At 44.1% G+C, this 18738-nt stretch overlaps 1 protein-coding gene across 2 annotated transcripts in view; it reads left to right on the top strand.

Moving 5' to 3' along the window:
• The window catches only part of atg16l2 (ATG16 autophagy related 16-like 2), a 171744-nt gene that overhangs the window by 17155 nt on the left and 135851 nt on the right, over positions 1 to 18738 (top strand). For both annotated transcript variants that reach the window (XM_084314865.1, XM_084314866.1), the window contains 2 exons: positions 12846 to 12919; positions 14319 to 14570. In XM_084314865.1, the coding sequence (XP_084170991.1) occupies positions 12846 to 12919; positions 14319 to 14570 (326 nt within the window). The remainder of the gene's footprint in view (positions 1 to 12845; positions 12920 to 14318; positions 14571 to 18738) is intronic.

Below are 18738 nucleotides of genomic sequence, written 5' to 3'. Positions count from 1 at the left end.
TCCCACCCTGTCTTACTCCATTACCCACATTAAAATGAGCTGACATCGAGTTACCCCATTTAACTTGTATAAGCTGATGGGCATACCAAAATGCTAAAATCCTAACTATGGCCTTAGGAACCCCTCTTTGGGACAGTTTAGGTTTATTCTATCGAATGCCTTAGAGGCATCCATAAAGCATAGGAACATTGTGAATTGTGATTACATGGGTAGTGAAAGGTTAACCTTCTGTAGTGTGGGAGTGAAACGGTTAACCCTTTGTAGTGTGGTAGTGAAATGGTTAATATACTGGAACAACAAACCACTCACACGGTTCATCTTTGTACCGTTGTGAGGACAAACCTACTTCCTTTTTGTGAGGTCTGCACTGCATACATTCTCCTTTCCTGATCCAATGAGAAACGAGAAACACTTGTACAGGAATTTTTCTTGTTGACAATAGAGACATTCAACTGCTTAGACAGTTTCCCAGTATAACAGACACACATGGTGCCGTGACAACAGGACCTCACATACGTTACACAGGGACAGCACCAGCATACATCATTGCACTTAAAGGGGCATTCCACCATTCCACTCTGGGTCTCTCTTGTATTCATAGAAAAGTCCATTTACTACAGAGTAAAATGAGCTCACAGCCAGGTCTGTACATATTGTCAGGCCAGATATATAGACCTAAACTACTGAGCATGCTCCAGAGATATAGACCTAAACTACTGAGCATGCTCCAACGATATATACCTAAACTACTGAGCATGCTCCAACGATATATACCTAAACTACTGAGCATGCTGCAGCTTCCAGAGATATGGATATGGACCTAAACTACTGAGCATGCTGCAGCTTCCAGAGATATAGACCTAAACTACTGAGCATGCTCCAGAGATATAGACCTAAACTACTGAGCATGCTCCAGAGATATAGACCTAAACTACTGAGCATGCTCCAGAGATATAGACCTAAACTACTGAGCATGCTCCAGAGATATAGACCTAAACTACTGAGCATGCTCCAGAGATATAGACCTAAACTACTGAGCATGCTCCAGAGATCCAGAGCGGATACAGATTCTAGCCTAGCTTAAAACTCTGGGAGAGGTGTTTTTAGCCAACAGCTAGGCTACCCTTACCTTAAATAACTATTGTGTTATTTGATCTAAAAGCCTTACCTTAAATAACTAATGTGTTATTTGATCTAAAAAGCCTTACCTTAAATAACTATTGTGTTATTTGATCTAAAAGCCTTACCTTAAATAACTAATGTGTTATTTGATCTAAAAAGCCTTACCTTAAATAACTAATGTGTTATATTATATAAAAAGCCCTACCTTAAATAACTAATATGTTATATTATATAAAAAAAAAGCCCTACCTGAAATAACTAATATGTTATCTAAAAAGCGGGTATAGAGAAGGGCTACTGCGTTCTAATGCTGGTGAAGAAAAGAGGGAAATGTATCAATTATCTTAGAAAGTGAATCCAAGTCACTTCTTCCAAAATTTAAAACAGCTCTAATAATAAGCTGGTTCATGATGGAACAATGAGAACAGGCCAACATTCCAAGGCTCTGATGAAGGAGCGTGAGGCCTGTCTTTAGTGTTCCATTATGAACTAGCCTAATATTAAAGCTTTTAACTTAGTTATTCTATCTCTTTAGGAAATCTGTTTGTGGTGGGTCTGTCCGATGTTGCTGTGGCAGGGTTCCCACGCTTGCCTTGACATTTTTTTCCATACTACCTCCTGATTTTCCAGGTACCATATTAAGTGATGATCTATAGGCCCCTGAAGTTTTCCGCCCTCATCCGCGCCCCCCTCCCCTCACACACACAACCCCCTAGGACACCTGACTACTTACTTGATTTAAAAGATGTGCCAGTCAAGTCTACATTGTAAATGCTTAGAGATTATGTCTTATTGATAATATCAATGCATGAAATAATGCAACAAGCTGTAGATGAACAACAATTTATTGAACTGGAACACATGAGCACTGGGATTGATATATGTTCTCTCTTCCACTCCTCTCCTATCTCATCCTGTCCTCTTCTCTCCACACCTCCCCTCGTGTCCGCTCCTGTCTTCTCTTCCTATTCTTCTCAACTCTTCTCCACTGTTCTCCCTTTTCCTCTGTCATCCTCCTCTTCCATCTTCGCGGCCTCTTCTCTTCCTGGCTAACTGGCTCGTTATGAGAGCTAACGTTGGCTAGCTACTGTACCCGGCGCTGGCTAACTGGCTATCGTTATGAGAGCTAACGTTGGTAGCTACTGTACCTGGCGCTGGCTAACTGGCTAGTTATGAGAGCTAACGTTGGCTAGCTACTGTACCTGGCGCTGGCTAACTGGCTCATTATGAGAGCTAACGTTGGCTAGCTACTGTACCTGGCGCTGGCTAACTGGCTCGTTATGAGAGCTAACGTTGGCTAGCTACTGTACCTGGCGCTGGCTAACTGGCTCGTTATGAGAGCTAACGTTGGCTAGCTACTGTACCTGGCGCTGGCTAACTGGCTCGTTATGAGAGCTAACGTTGGCTAGCTACTGTACCTGGCGCTGGCCAATGCATTTTGGAGGCCAAGAATTTTTATTTATTATTATTATTTTTTTACACTTCGATTATTTTTTTAATGTTCGAAGCTCATGCCATCGAACGAAGCTTCGAAGTATTTAAGACAGCCCTAATCCTAACTAAACATTAAATACAACTTGCTCAGTCAAAATATTTGTTAATTATAAAATATCTTCACTGGCAAAGTGCCTAAATTGTCAAGAGGGGTGTGTTGTCATGGGGAAAGTTATAGTACAGTAGTAATTATGCAATAAGGATGCTCCCTTAGATTATTTCGTCATGCATAGCCAGAATCTATGCATGGATTTTGTTGATTGAGGTTTCCTTGGAATACCAGAAAATATATCTTATAAACGGTATATGATTTGTTGGAGAAATATGCAGCCCCAGGCCGAGATAGCCTCGCGAAGTGGCGTGACTTGCTCCAAGTCTGGCAGTGAACGCTATTATTTCATTTAATTTCAACCTTTATTTAAAACAATAACCACCAACATAGTTGCATGGATGAAATCAATGCTAAACAACTACAACACAGTTGTATCAGTTCCTTTTAGGGATGGCACGATACCACTTATTCATGTCCGATACCGATATCACAGCCTTGAGTATCTGCCAATACCGATACCCATCCGATACTCCCTTAAAAAACAAAAACCTGTGTTTAACCTAGCCATCTATAAAACATCAAAAACTCCCCTAAAGGAAGAAATACATACCACACATGAGGGCCCGCGTCCACCTAGCGCATATTTAGGACCGCACGCGTCTGTTTTCAATGTATTACAATGGGGAGGGAGCCGCCTCTAGGAAGTGCGCTGCCGTCGGCTTCTTTTTTCAGCGCCTTTATGCGGCCGCACAAGCCAGAGAGTTGAAACTGGCTGAACTTTTCTAGAGCGGTGCGCCGAGCGCATATTCAAACAACCAATCACAGCCAGTCATCTACCACTCTGCTTGTAACCTGACACCGGAGCTGCCTGCCTGTCTGGCTGTCTCCACACAGACCATTGAGATCCGCGACAAAACTAATAATAATAACTACACGAATACACTACTAAAAAGCTAATAAAAAGCAAAGGGCGAACTGTGGTGTCAGGCAATAACTATATATATAATTAATATACAATAAAGTTATTCAAATATGCTATAATATGTGCAAAACCGCGGCATGGCTGTAGATTTCTTTCTGTCATCTACAAGATGCGCGTCAAGCCAGCTCTGCCGGCGCACTCCCAGCATGTTTCACGGAGAAATATGCGCTAGGTGGACGCGGCCCCTGACTCAGTTATGCAATAGTGCTGCTGCTTTTTATTTTGTTCAAATTATTTAGTTAATACGTTAATAAGACTACAGCGATTTCATGACGGCTTCCTGTCCTCGCGTCTAAAACGTCTGTTTACCGGTACAATGCGTGGAGATTTTCAAATCATTGGTAAACAAACGTAGTGCTGAAAATATACACTTTGACTGCTGTTTTGATAGGGTTAGGGTCTTTACTCTTGGCTACATTTGAAAAAGAAACACAACATTGTACTTATTTGAGATAGCCGTGTCGGAGATAAAATGGTGATTTGGCAACATGAAGTGAGGCTAAGCGTCGAAAAACCTACATTTTCAACAACAGAAAGGGGCTGGTCGTCCAGCACAATAAATGTGGTTATTTTCTCGGTTTTCTTCAGCTTTGCTTTGTTACTGTCTGCAGGGAGTTTCTCGCGCTTCTGAATGGTTTCCAGCTACGTTAGCTGCTGCGACAAAACTTTTCCTCTTGGCATTCGTTGCACTGAACTCTGCATACTCCCTTTCATGATTAATCTGCAAGTGTTGTGTGGTGTTTAACACTTTGTGCACCATTCACGTCGTACAACGGGTTTCAAGTTCATGCGAATTCTGCCAGATCACGGCGTACGACGTTATTTTGATCATATGCGGACAACATTCGTTTGTATATTATGATGGAACTATATGTGCAAATGCTTCAAAATGTTGTCAATGAATGCAAAACATGTTTGAAATTATGCCAAATAGGGCAAGGGAAATATTTAAATAGATTTAACCAATTCTCTGCCGGGCTTATATCCATCCTAAACCATCCTCTGCCAGCGCTATTTGTCTATGGAGATGTTCACCTTCTTTGCAGGGCTATAACTTTTTAAATTGTATTGCTAAATTGCCATTACTATGGCCCATTCAACATCAATTATCTATCATTCAGGATGTAGGAACGTTTTACTTTTTCATTCACACATTCATACTAAAATACCATCTAGAGCATAGGTGTCAAACTCATGGCCCGCGGGCCAAATGTGGCCCGCCACGTCATTTGATGTGGCCCCCCAAGAGCTATAAAAAAAGAAAAAAAAAACGTTTTTTTATTTTTATTTTTTTTTAAACATTAATCTTGGGTTAAAAAATAGCGGTGTTAAAATAATTGTGGGTTAATGCGTTAATAAAGCTTTAACTTTGACAGCCTTAGTTATTACACATTCTTACACATACATGTATGTTGAACATCTGAGGTATTGATGAAGTAACAAAGGAAAAAAGCCAAAAGCACTTACTCCTCAGACATTCTTTGACAATTTTAGAGCCCAAAATACAAAAAAGATCCAGGCGGAATAGGTAACAAAGGGTTGAAGAAATATTGTCTGAACTGTCGGATGCAAACTGCAGCTGTGTGACATAACCGAGCATCTCGCTCAATTCAAAGAATAAGAAGCTGTAGGGACGCAAACAAGTCCCACCCAAAACTTGACCAATATAGTTGTGAACTGAGACAACCCTTATTTTGTTATTTTTTAGTACAGTTACAGTTGTGTGTTCATGCAGACACATAATAGCAATTTCATTACGAATTGAAAATGGTGGACCCTGATGTAAACAAGTCGAAAGTCTTTCTCTGGTCTGCATCCCCTTAACAATTGTGTGTATTGAGCTGTACTGTACTGTACCCATTCTGCAATCTGTTAATTAAAGTTAATTAAACTATCTTCCATTAGTTGGATGTATGGCCTCTGCAAGGTTGTGTGCAGCCATTTGTTTTTGTAACATCTGCTACATCTGTCCCACGTGTTCTTTGCAGCTCACAGTTAGTTCTGCCCCTCTTGACTGTGACAAAAAGTTTTTGAACAAACTTAATGTCATAGCTTGTATTTGATGATCTTCTTCTTTGTTATTTACTTGAATGGTTTGATCATTGATTAATGGAGTAATATGGGGTTCTGATAAACTAAAATTATTTGTTAAAATAACATAAGCTAACATATATTTTTACATCTATGCAAATGCATATGCAATATGTATAACTTGAATAAGTAATAAATACAGAAACAACATGTTTAACAATATGTAAATGAGTAGCTACATTTATTTTACATTACATTAACATTTATACGGTCTTTGGCCCTTTGAGGGCAACCATAATGCTGATGTGGCCCTCTGTGAAAATGAGTTTGACACCCCTGGTCTAGAGTATAAATATGTTATTATCGTTTTCTGCAGTATTTCATAGAACGTGAGATATAGGCATAAATGCATATATTAGATCAAATGCAGTTTGATACCGATCAACGTTATATTAAAAATTTCAACTGTACATGGTCCTAAACGTCATGACTGGTCATCTGCGGGTGAACGGAGGGGGGGGGGGGGGTCGTTTATAATTCAATGACCGACGTTAAATGATTCATGTAGTATGGGTGATATATTGATCAGAGCAGTTTGTATCGAAAATGGTAAAGAAAAACGCTGAAACTCACCCCAGTCTCCTCGTAGCGTTGGGCGATCACACTGGAGCAAAAAGATCGCTATTATGGGATGTTGATCGATGCGATCCATTTCCGGTTTGTATATTACTAATACACGTCCAAATCATGTTGATTATTGAGTTATGGCAAAGATTCATATCGACGGTGTCTGTATTGAGCCCCGGGACGATAAGCGAGTGGCCGGACGAAAATAGGGGACGGACCACTTCCGGTTTGGGCAACTTCCGGTTTGGCAACTCGCCGATCGGCCACCTGGTGGCGGTATTGAAGCGTTGCAGAGTTGTGATGGATCAGACAGCATCACCCAAGACTCTGATAAATCTCGTTGTTAGCCGCCATGCGTTGAGTGCCAACAACGACAAATTTCGTTATTTAATCGTTATTTCTTTTATTAGCGATATCCATAAATTTTTCATCAATCCAGCCTCACGTTATCATTGGGACTGTCACTGAGCTCGAAAAGGGCAAATACCGCCCCCTCTCGTCTCCCGGATGGTATTGCACCCATTGGAATGGACTCAATGAAAATGCATGTGAAAAAAAAACTCCGGATTCCACATTTTACTTCTCAGGCATGTAACCCGAGACTATTGCATTCATTGGGGCAACCGAAAGCAGCGTGGATTATCTGTTTCGAGGTCTAATGTTGGATCAATAAACGTGATCGATATTTGGAATGGCGATCAGGAATTGGAATAATCTTTTTGCAGAACATCTGATCTGAGGTAAGGAATCTATTTTACCAGTTTTGGGGTAATCTGATGTTTTTTTCACATATTTCACAACGTGTCTGTGTGTGGTTGTGTGTGCGTGTATGACGTTAGCTTCTCTAGCCTGTATAAGTACACATATACTATCGATAATCTAGCGTTTATTTGAAAACAATTCATAAATCAGCCGGAAAATGACAACGTGTTGTGTGTATTCCAGTAAAGGGCGATTCCTGCGGAATATATTTTTTTCTCTAGAAATTTCCAAAACTATACTCGTATTCAAAACGGTATAAAACGAAAATTTACAGATGAAAAAACTATCCATTTCGTACATGTTGACTGCAAGCAAGTCATTGATAAGCGACGGCCGTATGACACATAGCCATAATTTAAGATATAGTTTATGCATTCACAAATGTGCTCGCCCTCTCATTGGGTCTCATTCTCGAACGAAGTTACGACAAAATATTTCGTCTTAGCCAGATTTCGGCCTATTTAAGACATATTAGGGCTGGGAGTGGGAGTCTTCAAATTTTCCTGAGATCTTATTTGAGAGCAGATCTAAGAGTGCTGAGGAGCACACTTAAATATGCTCTCAGCCCACGATCAAATCTCATGATTGATTGACTAATTTAAAATGTTATTATAACTTGACAGACTGTGTTCTCATAGTGATTCCTTCACGTCAACGCTACAGGCCTCCTTGGAATTAATTACTTAATCATAATTAATTAATTGTACGATAAGAAATTACGAATTTGATGTCTGAAAAATTAATAATATGGATTCATCTGATCACAGGGCAGCTGGATTAACCATATCTGAACCAGCTATTTTGGACAAATAATTACTCAGATATTCAAACACAATTATGCAATTATTGTGAAATGATTGAAAATAATAATAATTTAATGCCTTCTGTGGAATTTGTATTTCTTATTTGTTACACATCTGTTTTAATGATTAATTATATACATTTGAAAGAATGCAGGTCAACATGCAATGTATCCCATTGATTGGTATACAATGGGACAGACCTTTGTTTGATTGATTGATTGAAAACTTTATTAACAGATTGCAGAATGGGTACAGTACAGTACAGCTCAATTACATAAGGGGATGCAGACCAGAGAAAGAATTTCGTCTTGTTTACATCAGGGTCCCCCATTTTCAATTCATCATAACATATATGACACACATGACACAGATAGACAGTACTGCTACATCTATACATTTATGACATACCAGATTTGCAAATACAGTACTGTTTGTGATACAAAAAGAGTCCAGAAAAGAGAGTACATTTGACGTAGAAACTGTTGGAGGAGGTTGGGTAGGGATGGGTGGGGGATAGACTTACACTGTACAAGCAAAACTGTACATTGGAATATTGACAAAACCATACTTGGTAATTTACTCTACATTGGAGGGGGTTGATATAGCTATAAACCTGCATTCCTTCGAATATATCATTAATCAATTAAACGTATATTGAAATACACTATATAGCCTATACACCAACACTGAAATGACAGTGGATAAATAAATAAGAACTAAAGCTAATCGGTGGAAATAGACTGCATTAATATTCCATAACAAGTCTTGTGTGCGCCTACGAATGAACAGTAGCCTATAGGCTTATGGAATAATAAGCCATACTGCTTCATTCATTACGCCCGCCGTAGGCTATATATATTATATGTCATTCATTCATTCATATACAGTACTGCGCGCGTGTGTGTCTGTGTGTGCGCGCGCGCTGCGGCAGGTGTGTACCGCGAGCTGTATATGATGCCAATACATTAATCTAATCTAGTTTTGATGGGCGCAAGCGTGATTACGAAACCTAGCCGCATTTCTCGGAGACGCTCTCTGACTGACGCAAGGTTTCGTAATCACGCGGCTCGCAAAGCACTTCCGCCATTCCATTTCACACAGCTGTGTCACTAGTTGCCTTATAAGGAACTATGGAGGCGGTGTTTTGTATGCAAATGAGCTGAACAGGGAACGCGCTTTGGAGTTTACGACAGAATGCCATTCTCCAAGCAGATATCAGATCATATCATTTCTGCGACCGTTTCAGCCACTTAAGACATATCTCCAGCACGTTCAGGACTCAGAGTGTACTTGTCATAGATTATGTCTCAGTGGTTCCAAGATAAGTCTTCCAGAATATATCTTTGGAAAATTTTCGGGAATGAGACCCATTGACTAAAGCGCTGGCACTCAATCGATAAATAGCGCACCCCCTGCTGGCAATCAAAGTGTTAAGCAGCACATATAAATGACGAAAGATAGTGACAAAAACAAAGGATGCAATGGGTCATGAAAATACAAATTAAGCAAGCTCTATACATTACGAAGTAAACTAAATAAAATACAAAATGAACGGAATACTAATGGGGAAAAATACTGTTATGTCTATGCCTCATTTCGGGTTTATTTTTCCCCTCCCTGATATTTGCCAACTAGAGGCTGACATGCGAGTGGATTTTGACTCCCGCTCCTTTCCACTCCCACAGAAATAATCCCATCCCAATCCCAAGTGAGAGTTTAAAAAAAATCCCACTCCCACAGAGGACTGATCCCAATCCCGTCCCAATCCCGAGCCAAACTTTTATTGAATCCCACTCCCATCCCACTCCTGTTTACCAATCCTGCTCCATTTTTTTTCCTCAGTATAAAATATGCAGTACATGGGTCACATCATGTCTGTAGGGCTGTATGTTAACTTTTTTTGCACATAGCACCAGTGCATGTGAGCGGATCGGAGCGTGAGCGGCGCGGGGCGCGGAGCGGCCGGTTTTGACGTGAGCAAGGAGTGGGTTTTAAAATGAGTCGGCGCGACGTCCGGAGCGAGAGTTCTCCTCCGCTCCAATCCACTCCAGGCCGCTCACAGTGGTTTAACACTGTTGATGTAATATACATGCAGTACAATGCCAAAGCAACAGATGGCGATGTACAAACATGAAGGCCATTTTCAACCAATGAGAAGGGTGAACCTGTGATATCCTGTTCAGGCTTCACTCCTCCTCCTTCACTCACTCCTGTTAGAAAAAGTATCGACGCCATTGTTCTTGACGTTAGCTTACATGCTAACGTTAATGGCAGCGACCATAGCATTGTGGCTCGGCTAGCCTATCATCGCTTAATAGAGCTAGTGAATGGATAAACAACGTTATTTAACATTGCAGAATGGGTACAATTACAATGCGGCTCAATACAAACAATTGTTAAGGGGCCCAGGGGGTGTAGACTGTTGTAGTTTGAGCTAATTTACACCATGCTCAAAAAAAAAAAAAAAAAAAGCCGAGCGATCTGGCGCGGGGAGCGGGGAGCGCTCGATTCAAGGTGAGCGGGGAGCGAGCGGAGAGCGACTTGGGGGCGGGGTCAACATGAACGATTAGCGGAGCGGACCAAGCTTTAAAGAGCGAAGAGCGGATTTCTCGGCCGCGCCGATCCGCTCACGTGGCCTGCATAGCACTGGTGCTACAGAGGTTGATAGTTTTGTAGCACAGGCCAAAATCTTGTAGCACAAGTATAAAACGTGTTATATTTGTAACGGTCACAAATGTGTCTATTGTATTTGTGTTATTTAGTTGCAGTGCCATGTTTGGCTGTCATTTTCATGCTGACAAATTGACATCACACAGCCAGACATGTTACGTGTAAGGAATTATGGGATTTGGTGTTGGATGTATGGACTCTACTAGGGGTGGGAATCACCAGTTTCATCACGATACGATACGATATAGATTCTTTGGACAATGATACGATATTTGCCGATATCACAAAGTCTGCCACGATACGATACGATGCAGGTGCCTGCAATCGATATGAGACGATATCATAAGCCCATTTAACACAATCAGTAACATTTAGATCAACTCAAAAAAGGTAACGAAAATATAATTTGAAAAAAAAAATGTTTAGCTCTTCCAGACATTTAAATGAAAAACAATCTATTGTTTTTAATACAAATAGACCTCCTGTCCACGTTTTGATATATTGAGCTTTAAACTTGAAATAACTAAGTTTAATCTTTTGGAACTCACAACCTAAAACCCCTCCCTACCTCCCTCTCCCAAACAGTTCCTAATTTTTTTTTTATGTTGCATGATCATGTATACATTTATTATGTATTATATTTGTTATGTTTAAATATCAACATTATCTGGCCATCCTCAGTAAATACTATCAAACTCCTTTGACCTCACCTACTTAAAAGTTAAAATCATTGACGTAGAGAGAGGGACAGAGAGAGGCTGAGGCTCCCCTGCCCCCTCCCTTTTCTCTGCCTCTGAGCCGGGTTAGCTTAGCTTAGTTACCGGTAGCAGCTAACTAGTTAGTTTAGGTGAGGATGCAAAGCATGTAAGATGCATTGGAAGCGTTGCGGGGAAAAACAGGCAGGGACTTATTTCCTGGTCGCAAAATGTGCACTCTAACATAGCAGCACGCTATGCACATAACACCCTTAACATAGCGGCACGGTGGTGTAGTGGTTAACACTGTCGCCTCACAGCAAGAAGGTCCAGGGTTTGATTCCCGCTTGGGGACCAGGTTTCCATGATGCCAGGTACCCAGGTGGGGTATCTCCCAGGCCTTTCTGTGTGGAGTTTGCATGTTCTCCCCGTGCTCGCAAGGGTTTCCCCCCCGATAAGATAAACCCAATGGAAAAAAACATGCACAACAACAGATCGCTAACGCCTTGACGAAGACGGACAGGAGCACTTGGATTGGTCCCCTGGCGCGGCTCACGTTGACGCCTGTCTGCTCCCGGCTGCCCTTGGGGGGGAAGGACGACGGGATGGGTTAATCGCAGAGACGAATCGCATCAGCGATCCTACAGACAATGCATGCGTGTGTGTTCCGGTGTGTGTTGAGGATAATTGCCAATGCCAATTAAAGACCTCTGAGCAGGTCCTGCATTATTATATGCTGCCGGAGCTGCGATTGGGAGGAAATGACTGAGACTTGCCACAGGATTTTCAAAATAAGAGTATCGATATGAACCGAATGCCTATTGCACGGGTGCTAGTGCAGTAAATTCATTCATCGCACAGACCGATTTTTTCATAGCTTGCTGTACAGCCCTGATGTCTGCCTTAGTTAAATATAAAACCACCAAACATTTACATTAGCGATGCACCGATGTATCACGTCCAAATCCCGTTGATTTTGTTGTCATAGTTCCCACTCCCTTCTGCTCCCGTTGACTTTTACTCCCGGTCCTGCCCAATCACGGGATTCAAAGTGAAATTGACTCCCTTCCCGTGGTAATCCCGCGGGACCCGCGGGAATCCCGAAAATATGTCATCCTCTACTGCCAACAGCGCTGTCAGGTGCAGACTGCTCCGCGAGCCAACTGCGCTGGAGCAGATCAGGAGCAAACTGCACACATAATGGGCATGTCTGTGCTGGTATCTCATCCGCGCAATATCCTTAACCCTTTCACTGCCGCACTACCAACCGGTTAACCCTTTCACTGCGACAATACACAGAAGGTTAACCCTTTACTATCACACAACCGATGGCGCATAATTCGGTGCGCATATCCATGGGGGGATCCGTGCGGTCACAAAGTCTGGCAGGCACACGGACACCCGTGCGACATCCGTGCAGACAAGAGCGTTGACGAAATGTACGCTCGCAAAGACGGAGCAGATACCGCGCGCAAACCATGCACAGTTAAGGGTGCAATTAGCACCGCGCAATCCATTCTTAGAGGATCCCGCCCTCTGTGTGTGACACAGTGGATGAGTCTCTGTGTGTGAAACAGTGGTTGAGTCTCTCTCTGTGTGTTTGTCAGCTGGCCTATCAGGTGCTGGAGATTCAGCAGGAGATAAAGATCAAGGAGTCGATACTGGAAGAGCAACATGCCAGGTGAGACCAGTCCTCCTTCATATCTCTCTCTCTCTCTCTCTCTCTCTCTCTCTCTCTCTCTCTCTCTCTCTCTCTCCCTCCCTCTTCATATCTTCATATCTTACTTTCAGCTTCTCCAGAAGACTGACCTGAATAACTCATGAACAACCAGCCTCTAATCACCATGTTACTGCTACACAGCTCTCTATATTATAGATATAGTATCTACAGATGTGTAAAAGGATTATGTGCAGACATGTACATACATATGTGGATAGCTATATATATGGTATATACAGCATTATTGTACATGCTATGCACTTTAGTACAACTTTTCTACTAAAGTTCTACTAAAGTGAATATCCCTTTAACGACTGACCTGGATTTTTTTTAGGGTTAGTTAATAATATCTTAGTTATTCATCTCAGGCTGTAGCTTTATGATTCAAGGCTGCTTTAATAGCTCTGTGGTTGTCCTGCTATTATTTGTCCCTGTGCTGCTGCCTCATAATGACTCGGAGCCCTGCAGACTGTAGTCACAGCTGATTCCAACAGAGATACAACTTGAATAAAACATCTGGTCATCAAGAACTTTTGACTACATGCTAAAAATGACTACGGTACTTTCCGAATCTGACCAAATACTTTGGGGCACTGTGAAATAGTGGGTCCAGGAATGAACAGAGTACTGTGGTATGTGAACAGAAAGTACTGTGATCTGTCTCATTATATAGACTGTCTCTGGTTAAACTACCACAGTGATCTGTCTCATTATATAGACTGTCTCTGGTTAAACTACCACAGTGATCTGTCTCATTATATAGACTGTCTCTGGTTAAACTACCACAGTGATCTGTCTCATTATATAGACTGTCTCTGGTTAAACTACCACAGTGATCTGTCTCATTATATAGACTGTCTCTGGTTAAACTACCACAGTGATCTGTCTCATTATATAGACTGCCTCTGCATGCTGGCAGTTACCTGTACATGTAATGGAGGAGTGCATTGTGTATTTAATGCAAGGTGCAGATTTGCAATTCAACATTCCTTCCTTTAAATGGGGATATTTGAACAAAAACATGCCACGAGACCTGATATTGCCTTTGTATGTGTATCCTCCCCCAAAATAGGTTCACTATTATAAGCAATTTTTCTTAATTAAAATTGGCAACATTTAAAAAAAAATCCCGAGCTTAACTTCCCATGGAAAGTTTCCGGAATGTTTCCAGAAATTTACCGGAGAGATTCTGACTGGGGTTTTTCTATGGAGAGAAAGGTAAAATAGCAGCGCGTCCAGCTCCACGGCAGCGCTACCGTCACGCGCCGCCGGTCTGCCGGTGACCTTTTCAGAGCTGCCGGTGAGATCACAGCTTCACGTGACGTGGGCAGAAGTGACTCGTCTGCACCTGTGTCTCCAGGATGCGTGTGGTCCAGCGGTGCCTGGCGGGGGCGGAGGCCGAGCACCAGGGTCTGCAGCTCCGGACCTCCGAGGTCCAGCAGGGGAACGTGGCCCTGAAGAGGCAGTACGACCTCCTGCTGGAGCTGCACCACGGCATGGACGACAGCTTCCGCCGGGAGAAGGTCCGCGAATGCGAGCTCCTGGACGACCTCATCCACCAGAAGCAGAGGGACGCCGCGCGCATGAACAGCCGCAACGAACGCAGGTCCAGGTGAGCGGCGCCGGAGACGATGGCGTCTTTATGTTCTGCTTGTTTTGACGTGTTTCTGCTGCGTCCATTAGAGACCACGGGTGTCATGTGCTTCACTGGGAGACTCGAGTCTGTTGATCACATTAGCAACATGGCAGTGAGATTATCTGTTCCTGTTGTTACTCCCTCATCAATCAATCAAGTAAACAAGTTAATTGAATGATAATAATAGTAATACAGTCTTAGAAAATATAATAGAATGAAAAAAGAGGTTAAAGGTTTGTATTGATTGATTGATTGAAAACTTTATTTAACAGATTGCAGAATGGGTACAGTACAGTACAGCTCAATACACACAATTGTTAAGGGGATGCAGACCAGAGAAAGACTTTCGTCTTGTTTACATCAGGGTCCCCCATTTTCAATTCATAATGACATATATGACATACACGACATACAGATAGTCAGTTCTGCTACAGCTATACATTTATGACATACCAGATTTACAAATACAGTACTGTTTGTGATACAAAAAGAGTCTAAAAAAGAGAGTATATACATTTGACGTAGAAACTGTACATTGGAGGAGGTTGGGTAGGTGGGGTGGGGGGGGGTCGCTGTACATTGGAGGTGGTTGGGTGGGAGGGGGGGGGGGTTGGGTGGGTGGTGGAAACTGTACAACTGTACAAGCAAAACTGTACATTGGAATATCGAGGAAACCTTACTTGGTTCCAAGAAGAGGATCTTGTGTATTATTGGGTTAGGACATTTACTGTACATTGGAGGGGGTTGGGTTAGGCCATTTACGGGTGCCAGTTTCGAATTGCAGTCTCCCGTAGGTGCTCTTTGAGAGTGGTTTTGAAAGTGGGTAGTGATTCACATTCCTTTACAGCTTTGGGTAGGGCGTTCCACATTGATGTGGCATAATTGCGAAATGTGTTTAGTCCCTTGAGCCAAATCTGGGTTTAACATAATTTGTTGAGCTCCCTCTGGTGTTGTGGTCGTGGTATTCACTGACCTTTGGGAAGTATTTTGACATGTACATGGGTACCTTAGTCGTGTAGTGTATCTTGTAGACCAGGCCCATTGCAAGTTGCTGTACTCTGTCATCTACTCTATGCCATCCTAGGTAGTCAAAGTGGGCAGGGGTGAGGTGGGTTCTAGGGGTAAGGTCAAGTAGTAGTCTGACCAGTTTGTTTTGTGATGTTTGTAATCTTGTTTTTAGCGCCTTTGAGGTGCTTTGGTACCATGAGATGCAAGCATAGTCGTAGTACCCTTGAATGAGTGCTCCTGCCAGAGTCTTCAGGGTATTCTTGTTTACCAGAGAGGAGATCCGGTACAAGAATCTAGTTCGTTGGTTGACTTTTTTGATTACATTGGATGCCATTTTGTCACAGGAAAGATTTGCCTCTAGGATGGAACCTAGGTATGTAATTTCATCTTTCCATCTTTTGGTCTCGCTGAGTTTGTTATTTGATCCAAAAAGAATGGACTCTGTTTTACCCAGGTGTAATGATAGTTTGTTATCAGCGAGCCAGGTGCAGATTCTGCCGAGTTCTGAGCTGAGGGTTTTTTCAACCTATAACGTTAGGTTATGACTATAACCAAGTTCTGTCAATTAGGGGTGACGCTTGGCATCACTACTACTGCACTCCCTCGCGTACGCGCACGCGCACTGAATAAATTCCACAAATGTACCTTTAATACCAGTATTAGTCTGACCACACCCCTCATCAGCTTACCTTCATAAGCAGGTGTGTGGTCACCTGCTCTCCTCCTTCCCAAGCTTTCACCACAAGGTGAGGTCAAGGGCTGCAGCGGCCGTCTGATGCCAAGCGTCACCCCTAATTGACAGAACTTGGTTATAGTCATAACCTAACGTTCTGTTTCATTAGGGGCTCTGCTTGGCATCACTACTGCACAAGGGGAGGCCAAGCGGAGCCGCTGGCTGACAAATACACCCCGCTGACAGCCCCCCAAAACCATCAGAACAGGGAGGGCCGAGCCCCCCCGACCCCCCCTAATGGAGGGTATCCCCCCTATTAGGGGCTTCACGGGAAGGCGACGGACCCGACCGTGCGAAGAGGCACTCAAGCAACTCAACGCACAGGGTGAGCAGACCGTGGCTTGACCCCACGACTACACACACGCACAACCCGCATGCCACCCGGGAACGAACGGAGGAACAACCTCGTTACTGCCCCCAGAATCACGGGGTCAAGGGCAAACCCAACCCCGTGGCAAGGCCGTAGCAGCGGAGCGCGAAGGAAGACCCAGACCCACCAAAAGGACTGGACTCCCTGGAATGGGGGCCCGGAGAAGTCCATGATGCCAGCATCAAGACCCCACCAGGTGGGCACGTAGTGCCCCGCCCCCCGCATCGCCAGCGTATTCGGACAAAGGCCCCTCAGTTACTGCACCTGGTATTCCCAGGCGGTATCCCAACCAAGTACTAACCAGGCCAGAACCTGCTTAGCTTCCGAGATCGGACGAGATCGGGCGTGTTCAGGTCGGTACGGCCGTAGGCCGAGCGGGCCCTGTCCCCCCAATAGTACACCGCCTGGCACACTGACCCTGCAGAACAGGCAGTCAGCATGGCCGTAAGCACACAAAAAAGGTTAACCAACGGAAGCAGGCAGCGCACCGGGGAAAAACCAGGCAACAGGCTGTTAACCCTAGCCTGGAGACTGCGGACGAGACAAGCGCCAGAGGGGACAGCTGAACACAGCTGCCCCGGCGGAAGGGGCGCATGCTGGCGTCGTTGCATGACCAAGCCTCCATTTAAAAACCCCCACCCAGAGGGGTTGAGGCAGAGAAGGCTGACACGATTGGCAGACGTCATGAACGTGCAGGGGCACCCTCAACCGGGTAACCCGGGAGTTGACACTGCTCCAACACACCAGGGAATCAACCACCTTGGTGTTACCCAAAGCGGTGGTTGTTCCTATAACCCCTCAAGAAAAAACTCCAAAACACACCTGCGGGTATACACCGGCTATACCGCAGTACAAGTGTCTCAGTTTCCAAAAAAGGGTTAACCCAGGCCTACGGGTCGACGAACATTACCTCGGACCGGGCCTGGCGATACGGGAAGCACAGGGTCATCAGAGGAGGTCAAAGACCACCCCCAACAGGCCCCTCTTCGCCATGCGTGAGAGAGGAGCGAAAAATAATGGAGAACCAGCCCCTAAGCACACCGTACTTGGTATTCCCAGGCGGTCTCCCAACCAAGTACTAACCAGGACCAACCTGTGTAGCGGCCGAGATCCGACGAGATCGAGCGTGTACAGGTTGGCATGGCCGTAAGCCATTACGACAGTGCTGAGTAAAAACGTACCCAACCAGGGTCTCCATAGCGCTTAACCCTGTGACACCCGGACCGACCTGGCATTTTTCCCCCTGAAAAAAGCCCAAGTCCCTCAGGGTACCAGAACAGCAGATCTGCATCCCCGGCGGACAACGGGTTCAACTGATCCGGTCCAGCGTGACCAGAACCAGTCCCGTGCCCTAACCACGCCGACATGCCAACTCCAGGAGAAAGGGCAGATATGCGTGTCGATCTTAACATGAAAAAGAAGGCGCCACCCAGACGTTCGGCCGAACCGCGCCTGGTGGCCCACCCCAAGGGCGTGAGACCCCTCTACATATGTTCAGATCCATTCCGTCATCATCCCCCAGACATGAACGAGAATCCGTCGAAAAACCAACCCAGGTCGTGGGATTTGGTCGTCGGAAGAGGAAAAACCCCCATCTCAGTTGCTTTATAAAAACGCCGTTTCAACCACAAGCAACCAAGGCGTGCCAGTCAGTCGCCTGTTTACAGCGAGCTAGCACTATACGTGCGTCGGGACACACCCCCATCAATGAACAGGCTATTTAGACCTGTCATTGAATTCCCAAGGCGCCCAGGGGAACGACAAGAGGGGTGTGACACTCCCTAACTCCAAAACTTTTTGAATAGAAAAGAAGGAAGCATCAACAGTATGTATCCCAGTCTACACAGCCAGGGGTAAAAATTGTTCACATTTTTACATCCCACCACCCTCCCATAGGAAGGAGACGGGGATCCCCAGAGAGACTTCCCACGCGAGCTGTACAGATTGAAAAGAATATATTGCACCTTGAGCCATGTAAAAAATCGGTTTTAGGGCTCTCCGGGGAAGAGGCACTGAACCCATACACACTCAAT

Source organism: Notolepis coatsorum (assembly GCF_963971535.1).
Source record: "Notolepis coatsorum genome assembly, chromosome: 1".
Taxonomy (NCBI): domain Eukaryota; kingdom Metazoa; phylum Chordata; class Actinopteri; order Aulopiformes; family Paralepididae; genus Notolepis; species Notolepis coatsorum.
Note: the sequence above shows the minus strand (reverse complement) of the source record. Positions and strands in the feature narration are given on the sequence as shown.